This window comes from Athene cunicularia (assembly GCF_003259725.1).
Source record: "Athene cunicularia isolate RWA chromosome 4 unlocalized genomic scaffold, athCun1 chr4_part3, whole genome shotgun sequence".
Taxonomy (NCBI): Eukaryota; Metazoa; Chordata; class Aves; order Strigiformes; family Strigidae; genus Athene; species Athene cunicularia.
In genome coordinates this window covers 11026850-11038165 of record NW_020799100.1, presented here as the reverse complement: position 1 = coordinate 11038165, position 11316 = coordinate 11026850, and the positions used below count along the sequence as shown (strand labels likewise).

At 38.2% G+C, this 11316-nt stretch overlaps 1 protein-coding gene across 5 annotated transcripts in view; it reads left to right on the top strand.

The window, feature by feature from the left end:
* Positions 1-6: 6 nt before the first annotated feature.
* Positions 7-11316, top strand: part of MTMR8 (myotubularin related protein 8) — a 28797-nt gene continuing 17487 nt past the window's right edge. For 2 of the 5 annotated variants that reach the window (XR_003398410.1, XM_026848448.1), the window contains exons 1-8: positions 7-92; positions 1739-1861; positions 2480-2642; positions 4959-5116; positions 6595-6723; positions 7719-7828; positions 9289-9361; positions 9785-9917. Coding sequence is in view for 4 of the 5 variants with exons in the window: in XM_026848448.1 (XP_026704249.1) it covers positions 69-92; positions 1739-1861; positions 2480-2642; positions 4959-5116; positions 6595-6723; positions 7719-7828; positions 9289-9361; positions 9785-9917 (913 nt within the window). In the remaining variant the exon portion in view is untranslated. Of the gene's footprint in view, positions 93-1738; positions 1862-2479; positions 2643-4022; positions 4269-4958; positions 5117-6594; positions 6724-7718; positions 7854-9288; positions 9362-9784; positions 9918-11316 lie in introns of those variants that run through there. The other 3 variants (XM_026848449.1, XM_026848451.1, XM_026848450.1) reach the window with 3 other exon arrangements.

Sequence of the window (11316 nt, the reverse complement as noted above, 5' to 3'; positions counted from 1 at the left end):
ATGGCGGCGCGGAGGCCGGGGCGCGCGGGCGTGCCGAGGTGAGGCCGGGGGAGGCGGGCGGTGCCGCCATGGAGCACATCACCACCCCGAAGGTAAGAGGCCGCCCCGCCATGGCAGCCGCCGCTGTCCCGCCGGGTACCCCTGTGGCGCCTGGGGGCGGCCAGCCGGACCCAGGGCTCCACCCGCCGCTCTGCGCCGAGGCCTCCCTGTGGGACACCTGAGGTGAAGCCTCTCCGGGAGCCGTGGGCTTCGGCCAGGGCTGCTGTCAGGACTGTGCGTTTTCAAGTATTTCTTTTGTTTTGTTCTGTTTTAAGGTCGTGACTAATTTCGGTAAACGAGCTGTCTTTACTTTCCTTCAAGGCATACGTACCCGTGAGCGTCCCTTGCACTTCTCAAATGGGTCATGGATAAGTCTGGAAGGCTTAAAGCTACTTGACGTGGTGTTTACGTATTTCTTACTGTATCGCCTTCTTGGAAAGGAAATTTTTAGGAAGGATACTGATTAAAAGGTGGTTTGGGTACGATTTGTGTAAACTTCGTTTATATCAAAGTGTGGAGACCCCCTCAGTCCAAATAAGTGAATCAAGAGTGTGCTTTTTCAGTTAAATAAAGTGACACAGAAGCTCTGGGAATTTGTCTTTGTGACAGCTAAAAAAAATTTATTACAGCTAGAAAAAAAAATGTCTTCACTTTAGGCAGCTGTCCAGCCGTTGATTGATTTCTTTTTTCTATTTTTTTTTTTTAATGCCCTGAAGGTTGCTGCTTACTGTGTTTTGTTTTGTTCTATTCTCTAGGATATTAGTTTGGGGATGCTCCTTATCCATGTTGCCTAAGGTGCTTTCCTGGATCTGTTTGTCTCTAGTGGCCTGAAAAAGGGCGATATTAGATACAATAACTATACATGTAGAAAAACTTGATGTACTAGGAAGACATAGAGCCAGCCGACACTTCTGCTCTTCAAGTTTCTTTGCTGATGTTTTTCTTGATGTATCTCAGACCAGTGGTCTTGTAAGGAAACATATATTCAATACCTAGAACTAATTTATCATTATTTGAACTGTTTGTTTTCATTGTCCTTCCAATTTTTTTTTTCCATTATTTTTCCTTAATGATGAAAGAAAAGCTCCAGCTACATTCATCAAGAAGCAAATAGAGCAGGAGGAAATCAATCAAATAATGTAAAATAAAATTAGTATTTTATTATGTCTGCACTGTTGTTTCTTAAAACTGTTTTTATTAGTTAGCTTAGTGTGGATTATGAAATGGCTTATATGTGTAGGATGTGTTACAAGAAGTAGCTACTAATCTTTTTTACAGTGACTGAGCAGTTGAAAGTCAAACTGGAGAAGACTGTTTCTTTCAGAGCAATACTTTGATTAGACTGAGTATGGACAGTCTTTTCTTTTGCAGTTCTTTGCCTTATTTTTTTTTGCAATCTTGCACAATAATAAACTGTGATCATCACAGCTACAAATCAAGTAACCCTGTTACCCATGCTGGTGTTAAACCTTGACTGTTTGCTTAACCTTTCTTGCTTTAATTTCTGGATAAATAATTTGAATTGAATTGAACAGTGTAAAGCTGAGCTAGTGTTGCAGGGGAGACTTTAATTCTTCCATTTTTGTGTCTTACTTTCCAAATTGTGTATTAGAAGTTAAAAGATTGCAATTCAACGGGTGCTTAGATATTTACTCTGTCAAAGTTAAATTAATTTTTTCATACTGTTTTTATGTTGCAGGTTGAAAATGTGAAATTACTAGATCGTTATACAAGTAGGAAGGCAGCAAATGGGACATTATACCTGACAGCTACTCATCTTATCTATGTAGATGCTTCTGCTGAAGTCAGAAAAGAAACATGGGTATGTTGTGATACCTGGAGTTTGTTTAAACATAAGCATAAAAATTACTGTATATCTCATATCCAAAATGAGTGGGTTTGTGAATTACAAATGTATAGTGGTCTTTTATAGCATTTTGATACCAAATGCTTAACAGAAACAGCTGTTTTGAAAGGAAATGAACACAATGGTAATGTGACTTGATAGAGGTCACTTGCTGAATTAGTGTTAGTTCCAGGAATGTAAGAAACTTGTTTAGTTTCCTGTGCAGAATTAGCACTGAAATGAGCCTTTTTTATTAATGCTAAAGTAAAATGTGAATGGTGAAAGATATTGCATATGGGCAGGGAGGGAAAGCAAAGTGAACCAGGTAAACCGAGCTGCACATCAGTCTCTAGAAGTTATTTTTATATATCTGTGTTTTATTCAGTCTTGCTCTTAGTTACCTACCCTTTGGGTGCACAGTCTGGATGTTTATTATGTTTGTTTGATGAATATCACAAATAAACTTAACTTGCTGCTGCTGGTTAGTTGCAGTAACCATAAATAGCTGATAGTATTGCAAAAACTTAGTATCTGCTTCTACTGCTCACAACCTTATCAGTGGCTTCTGAAAAGTGTTTATTTCCTGTTTTTCAGATTTTGCATCATCATATTGCAACTGTAGAAAAATTGCCTCTGACCACAGCTGGATATCCACTCCTTATTCACTGCAAGAACTTCCACGTGGCTCACTTTGTTATTGGGCAGGAACGCGACTGTCATGAAGTGTATACCTCATTACTTAAACTTTCACAACCAGGTATTTAGGATGGGAGTCTGTTTTGCAAATTGTTGAAATGCTTTAAGCTGAAAGGCTTGTCTGAGCAAGAGAGAGAGCTTTACCCGCCAGACTGTTGGTTTGCAGTGTTGGTACAGGAGGGGGAGGATGTGAAATCAGAATCAGTTTCCACCACCAGAGGTGATGTGTGTGGGTTAGCTCAGCAAGTAGAGTGCTGCCTTGTGAACTGGGACATTTGCTTCCAAACTAAAGAAGTCTTTTGTGGCAGGGGGAATGAGGTGGTCTCCCATGAGGAATTTCTGAAGACCCGTGCAAAGTTCACTTGCCCAACTGAGGTTGTATGCAGCATCTCAGGCTTTTTTCTTGTAGCACTCGTGCTGAGGACATGTCAGATCCCTTACCTGGCCGTTGTCAGTCATTTCTGTGACTTAGCTGTTGGCCATGTGTAGTTCTGCCCTTTCCAGTTGATCCAGATTGTTCACAAATTTCTGAAATCCCACAAATAAAGCTTTAAAGGTTGGCATCTTTCATTTGTTCCCCTCTAGCATGTTTAGGCTATTCTTCAGTGTTTGTCTTTTCAGTTGTGAAACCCTGTGCTTCAGCCTGGCTGTCCTGACTTGGAGTCAGTCTTAAATTAAGAGTGTAAGCCAGACATCCTCAAAAGCCTGTGGTCTCCTCTGGCTTGAGATTTTTAGTCCATCATGGGTGAATCTCCAGGCTCCTAGTTCTTCTTGCAGGACAGCATTCCACTGAGATTTCTACCTGGCTTCTGTCTGTGGCAGCTTCTGGTTTTGGGGTGCTCCTTCAGTGAACCAGTATTTGGAATCTGACTTTATTGTAAGGATGCCATTTGTAATTACATGTTGTGATTATGTCACTAGTCTAAGGGAAGGGAATTGATAGCACCCGTCTGCTTCATGCTGGCCATTCCATAGGACTTGAATAGAAATACTCTAATATAATGGGTTTTGCCGAGTTTGGGGGTTTTTTGATTGATATTCAGGGTTTTGTCTATTCCCAGGATCTCCCTTGTGCTCTGAGCTTTGGAGTTTCTTAGTTCTGAAGTTATAATTCTAATCTTGTATCTGGCAAGTTTCTGTTGTTGTGTTTAAAAGCTGTCACTGTTCTCAGTTTTGAAAATTAGAGACTTACGTAGTGTCTTGAAGCGTGGGAGCTGTCACTGCAGGGAATTACATCAGTTTCTTTTGTCTTGTGGGTTTTTGTGTAATATGCTGCAGCTCTTTCTTTTGTTCTATTTATGGATTTTAACAGTTCTCTTTTGTTTTAAAATTTCTGTATGTGTGCTTCCTTCATGTTTTTTTGGCATATATTCTTTACAATTTGCACATGTATGATTGACAGCGATGGGTTACCTGTCTGGTAACCTGGCTACTTTATCAGACTCTGACAGGTTTCACTCTGTCTGTGGAGCACTTGCTGCTTTGGGAATCAGCTGAATGAGTTATTGGTTGGATTTGCATTTTATGAAGAGAGGGAAGGAAATTGGGATGGTAGAGATGGAGGGAGGAAGAAATTACCATTTGTCAGACACAGCCTGAAGCTTTTGTTGTGCTGACAGTAATATTCAAGACATCTATCAAGTTTTCCATGCGACTCAGAACTCACTGTTGAACGATGAACTTACAGGTGTGCAAGAGCTGTTTTATGAACTCTTCACAGAAAATATACCTTTTAATATATGTTTTCATTTATGGTTTAATTCTTATGATATAAATCTTGTCTAACATGCCTATTGCAGTGAATTCAATAGGAAATCATTTGTTTGGGAAAAAATTATTATTTTGTAGTTTTAATTAATTCTATACAAAATGTTTTAGTGTATCTCCCTGCATGAGGGAACCAAGTATTGGAAATTTCAGTGGACTTAAATATGAGTTGTCAGCACTCAGTACTACCCTGAACAAAAACTTGTAAATGTGAGGTTGAGAAATTTGAGGTATCTGTACTTTTTTTTTAAGAAGTGAGAATCAGTCTTAACTTTTCTTAGAGTGGTGAATTATGCAAAGTGCCAAAAGAAAACTTCATGCTTCTGATCTTTGAGGAGGCAAAAACATAAGGAAAATGGCTCTTATTAAAACAGTCAATTATGCAGTACAGTGGCATAGTCCTTTGGATTCTTTGGTAAATGATTTCTAGGTCTCCTGATCTTTCTTGACTGGATTATTTTTTTTCAGTCCTTGTATCAGTTGCAGTACACCTGCAGCTCGTTGGCTTGAACAGTGTGCTTGTCCAAAAGGTGATCTTTAGGAAGAAGTGTTGACCTCTCTGTGTGTCTTTTGTATCTAAGTAGTTAATTTTTTTCTTTCTTCTTCCCAGTGAAACCTGAAGAACTTTATGCTTTCTCTTATAATCCCAAAATGTCTAAAGAGAACCGGGAAATTGGATGGAAGCTGATTGATTTAAAAGTAGATTACCAACGTATGGGAATTCCAAATGACTACTGGGAAATAACGGATGTTAATAAAGACTATGAGGTAATTCTTGCCCAAAGTAGCCATTTAATGCAGTATCTCTTCTTTGTTATTAATGACATACAGCAGTCCTTCTACTGCTGCATAAGTGGTGTCTCTGGGGAGGAATGAGCTCAGTTGGTTTTAATCGAAGCAGCATCATCTTGATGCAAAGTTGTGGGTAATGATGCTATGAAAGAACAGAACAGAGCTCCAGAGTCACCTTGGTTTGTTTTGATCCCCGTGGCAAAGTACCAGATACTTTTTTTTAAAAATTGTTTTTTTTTCTTTAGAGAAATGTCAAACCATCTGTTACGAAAAACCTGAAGTACCCTTAGCTGCCTTTGGTATTTCCAAACCCTGTCCCACCAGGCTGGTGACAGATGTGTAGAAGAGAAATAGATGGCAGCAGTATGGCTTGGTGGGGAATGAGGCAGAGTGGAAAGGGACTAGGTAAGGAAGGAAAAAACAGTAACAGAAAACAGACATGTTTTTTTTTTCTTGCTTGGTTGGGTCTTCTGCTAAATAAGGGCTCTCTGTCATTTCAGTCCTTACTGACTAGTGCTGTGGGTTTTTTCATTCTCTTTAAGGTCAGATTGGATTTAAACCACATTAAATGAAAGCATTTTTCAGCAAGTTTACTTACTTCCCTTTTTATTTCTTCTGATGTTCTATACAGTCAGACCTTTCTGTCTAGAAGACAAACAGCTTGAGGAAGATAAAAATTACTAAGTCTTGAGTCCCTTTCCGCGCTCGCCACTCTCTTCCCCACTAGTTTTTCAGTGTTACACTTTGGGTTGAAGAAATATAATCCCATGCTGTTAGAAGTGACTGGTAATTTTAAATTACTATTTTTGGATGCCTGAATTGAGATATGAGGTGAGAGGTGCTTTTTCCATTAGCTGATTAGGGCATCTGAATGTGGGCATCTAAAATAATTAATCACATTGAAGTTTTACTTGCTAATATGTAAGTCTCAAGTGCCAGTGCTTTGTAATTTCCTCAGGGTTTCCACCTTATGTTTTAAAATTGTCAAGCCTAAAGTAAAGCCATACTTGGAGAATAGCTTATCAGTGAAGTACGTGCTGAAAAAAGGATAAAGCTGGTCTGTACCTGATTGCTGGAAGCTCATTTCAAGTTGAGTAAGATTTAGAGGGAACATTTTAAATATAGTTGTTCTTAATTTCTGTTTTTCTGACAAATCAGAAGCTTTCATAAATTTTATGGATTTAAATAACTTCCTTTTAATATGCATTGTGTACTGTGCAGTCCATTTTTTTAAGTTCAGTTGCAAGATCGATTGTTTCATTTTGCATTTATTCCTGTGTTGTTTTTCAAAATGCATCTTAATGGCTTAAAATTTTAGGTGTGAACTACATTAGATACAGTATGATAAACAATCTATTCCTGTTGTTTATAAATGCTAGATCATAAGCTATGGATGAATTTTGAGCTGCTAAATACTAATATGTGATTTCTTTTTTTTCTCTCTTTTCACTTAGGTTTGCAACACATATCCTCCAGAAATAGTGGTGCCTAGAGCTGCTAATAAGGCAGTGGTGATTGGAAGTTCAAGGTTCAGAAGCAGAGGGCGGATTCCGGTGCTTTCTTACTTGTATAAAGAAAACAATGTTAGTTGTTCACTGTCTGCTGTCTTTTGGGGGAGTAAGGGTTCCCCTTCTTGTCCTGTTTCCTTTTAGTGAAAGGAAAGAATGAGATAATAGGTTCTAATAATTAATTTATGTGTTTAGAACTGTGATTGTCTTAACAGCATTAATATTGGTTTGTCTGTGTCACAGAATAAGCTAAAGGCAAACTCTTGGGATGCATCCAGAGCTGTGCAAAAAGCACAGACTTACCAAGCTTCCTGTCTGGATATTTTTTTCTTTAATGAGCTTTCAGCAATACCTTGTTACGTGGTTTTTTTGGTTTTTTTAAATTACTGTTTAGCAATATTGAATGTTTTAACAAGGTACTTGTTAATTCAGCTAGATTTTTCTTCATATTGAATAGGAGGAACCACCCTGCAGTAAATCCCCACTAGCTCAGAATAAGAGGTTTCAGTTTGGTTGGGTTTGTTTTTGTTTTTTTTTTCCACTGAAGACCAGAATGTAAATTTTTAACTTTGCTGTCTCAGCAATGTTTTAGATGCAGATGTTAGGAAAATGCAGTCACATTGTTTTCCTGAGGAAGCGTGCCTTGACCTGGGCAACTATGGAGTTCTGCTGTCAGCTACTGAAATTTCCCTAAAGCGCACTCGGTGCAGTTCTGTGTGGAACAGTAACAGCTGATAAGCAAAATTGTGGAAGATAATGGTTTGGATAATAGAAACCCAAGTAGAAAACGTGAGAAATGCGAACATTTGGGATACTGATCATCAGGCAGAGCATGGTGGGTTTGAGAACATAGCAGTGAAGTTTGTAGCAGGGCTCTTTAGCCTCACTACTTCCTTACGATTGCCAAGCTTGTAGCTTTGAGAAATATTTTGGTAGTATTCCTGTGTGTCCATTTAAGTAGCAGTTCTTCAGTGAAATGGAGGACACTTGTCCAACAAATTGTCGTTCTTTGGGGTAGTGCAGTAGAGACGATCTGAAAGCAGAAAAATGTGAGCTGTTGTGTGTTGCAGGCTGCCATATGTCGTTGTAGCCAACCTCTCTCTGGGTTCAGTGCACGCTGTCTGGAGGATGAACAAATGCTGCAGGCGATCAGAGAAGCCAACCCTGGGAGCCCCTTCATGTATGTTGTAGACACAAGGCCAAAGGTATCTTCATGGGGTTTGTGGCTACTTTTAAATCTTGTGTCTGAATTGGTAATGCTATTTCCAGTTTGTTCCTTCACAACTTTGCTAATATTTTCTTATGCTGCATTAGGTTAAATTGTGTCAGTCCTGAATCAGGAATTCAGTATCAGGCTCCTGGTTTGGTGTCTTAGTGTGATGAATACTTGTGCATAATAAAATGGCAATGTGAAGTGCTGTTAAGAATGCTCACGCTCCTGGAGTATTCTGCGTTGAGGTTTGTGTTAAAGATGACCTAAAGCAATTGGCAGTCTTGAAGCTGACTTGAGACAGTGAAGCATTTTCCTGCAGAGAGCTGTGTCCTTAATATGTTGCGTTGAAGAGAAGCCTTAGGATTCAGTTCCACGAGGCTGAAGTGCTTTTATCAGCAGACCATGGGAAGAAGTGAGGCTGTATGAAGTCAGTAACAATTGAGAAAAGCAATTCCTCCATTTTTTTGTCTTTGTAAAAATAACACTAATGTTCTCATGATGTGCAGCTTGGAGTTTAATACAATTCAGCTCCTCTGGTCCATAGCCACTATTTGGGGCTAGAACTTTATTGCTGAGGTGTTTAAGAGGATATTGAAGAAACATTTGCAAAATGAAATCTCTAATGACTGTCATCTTGAGGAACTGAATTCAGAAACCAATTCAAGTGATTGTTTTGTAAGCATATTGATTGGGAGTATAACCAAATTAGAACAGAAGGATTTTCAAAGTACACAATTATTTCAATACAAAGATTTTAAAGTGCTTTGATTATTTTAAAATTGAGATTTCTGAGAACTTGCTTCACTGTTCAGATATTATTTTATAGAAACTACAGTTGTAGTTAAATTATGGCAAGTGCATTAAGGGAAAAACTTTTGGGGAAAACAAGGAATGTTTCACCTGTTGTTCCAAGATGTGTTCTGGCTTTTTGCAATATGACATTTCCGAGAGAGAACCTATTCTGTAATTATATGTATGTTTATAGCAATCACTGCATGTTCTTTTAGTACAGATAGTTTTCAGTATCGTAGATGTTCTAGTGAAACCTACAGTTGATGGCAATTTTGTTCTAAAGTATTTGGCAAAAAAAGGGAGAATTTAAAATTGGTTGTGTTTTTCCTTCTAATAGAACGTCCGAATGGTAGAACTGAAGCACGAGGGTTTTTTAATTGTTCTAAAGATGTATATACCTTATCTGACTCTTCTTTCTCTCCTCTCTATGGAGGCAAATCACTCCTTTTCCCAAATTAATATGTGGGGGGTTGAGGTGCTCTTTTTTTTGGTCAGCATTTAGGATTTTGTGGTAGCTCTTGAACTATTTTGGGTAATTGTTAGAGCAGCTGGTGGCTTTTCTACTTCTTTTCTGCAGTTCCAGTTGGTTGCTGTATTCTTTCTGCTCAACTTTAATATTTCTATGTTTCCCTCAGGTGGCTTTATTTCATCTGTGCATGTATGTCTGTGAAAAGCTTTGGAATTCTCTTACTATTTCTATACCACCATGTATGTATGTTACTCGTAAAAATGGCTTTCCTAGTTTTACTTTCATGTGCTTCTGTCTGAATCTTTTTACATAGCTTCACAGTTAAGGCAGACTCAGTGTCTCTCTACCTGTTTTATTGACAGCAGTATTCTGAAATTGGGCATGGTTTTGATACTGTCTATCCTAAGAAATTCTGTCCAGGGACTTAATGAGTCTCTGCATATGACTAATGGACTGGAGATACTGGCATAATTTTAGTGAAACAGCTGGAAGTAATGTCTGGGAGGTGGGGAAGTATGTCTGAGTAACAACTTTGTTCAGTATATTTGCTGGGAGACTTTAAAAGAAGAAGGACTTGCAAAACAGTCTCATTTATTTCTGCATATTGTTTGTTGTAATTTTCTCTCTTTTCTTTCCTATTCCTTTTCCCTTGAATTTGACAGTTAAATGCCATGGCAAACCGAGCTGCTGGGAAGGGTTATGAGAATGAAGATAATTATGATAATATTCGCTTTAAATTTATTGGTATAGAAAACATCCATGTGATGCGTAACAGCTTGCAGAAACTCCTGGAAGGTAGGTACGGTCTGTACAAGTGGCCCGTCTTCATTACCCATGGCTACTTTTGGACAACCTTTTGCTAAATATGTAGTTCCTACATGCACAAATGCATGTGGACTTGGGTGTTGTGATGGAACCAGATGAGCAAGTATCTAGGTTTGCTGTGTTGGAGTGGCTGAAAGTATTAATCTTGTTAACGTGCTTTCCTGCTGGACGTTTTATTATTGTGCTTAGTTTTATAATGGTTCAAAAATAGCAACTAATACTAAAAACATTTCTTAATTTTGCTAGTTACAGAAAATATTAATTTCTTAAATTAAAAGAAAAAGGCTATAGGAATATTACATTTTACCATTAAGATAGTCTCATGGTTACTTTGTGAGCTGTTGAAAGAAAACTAAGGTAGGTTGTTGAGGAAATACTTTCCTGGGATTTGCTACATTTAGTTACAGTGTTAACCAGTATTTCTGATTTTAAATAAAGTTTTGGCCTGATCTTCAAAAGACTTTAATCTCATGCATACATAGTTCTTATTTTTCATTTATTTCCGATATCTTTAACTGAACTTGCTTTTAATACATTAAAATATATGAAAATGCAGAATAGCTTAGGTAATTAAACAACTTCAAGATTGTGATCTTAGGGGGAAAATGCAAAGCAGAAAAAATCCTTATCTGAGCCAGTGGAGATCAAGAGGTGAATCAGGTCTGTATTTTCACTATGTAATTTTTAGAAGTTCCATTAAAGGTCATGGTGCAACTTGGATCAAACCATCATACTCTGCTAGGTGGTTTCCAGCACTGTTAGCATCCTTGTGCTGACAAAGACTGCAGAACAGGGCAGAGTAGATGCTGCAAATCATTCTGCTTGGTCCCTGTGCTTAGTTTTCTAAAATGTAATACAGGTCATTCAAAATATGAGTTTAATATTTTAGTAACCACCATAAGGGTTATATTGCTTCAAAATAGTTGAGTAATTGATGTTACCAATTGCCTGGCCAGGTAGCACTGCAGGATCTGTGATGACCTTGGAGAAAAATGAGGCTATACACATGACCAAGAGATTTGCATGATCACAAGTTTAAGTCCTCAATTGCCTGTTCCTGGCAGATTTATTTTGTGGTGGAAGAAGAGGCAGAATAAATACTTGCTTACTTCCATATTCTTCTTTGACAGTGATAAAATCTCTCACTGATGTTTACATGCTATTGAACTGTATTACTATAAGTATTTTCTATGCTGGGTTAACAGCATCTGAGTTGCATTCTAGGTTAGACATGTTACTTCTTTCTCTGAAGTAGCTCTTCAGATCTTTGTGATGGTGACTGCATGCTAGTGGTTCTTAGATGTGTGTGCAAAGGTGATTTATAGTGAAGTAACAGATCACTAAACACTTCCTTCTTTGAAAAAAGCTG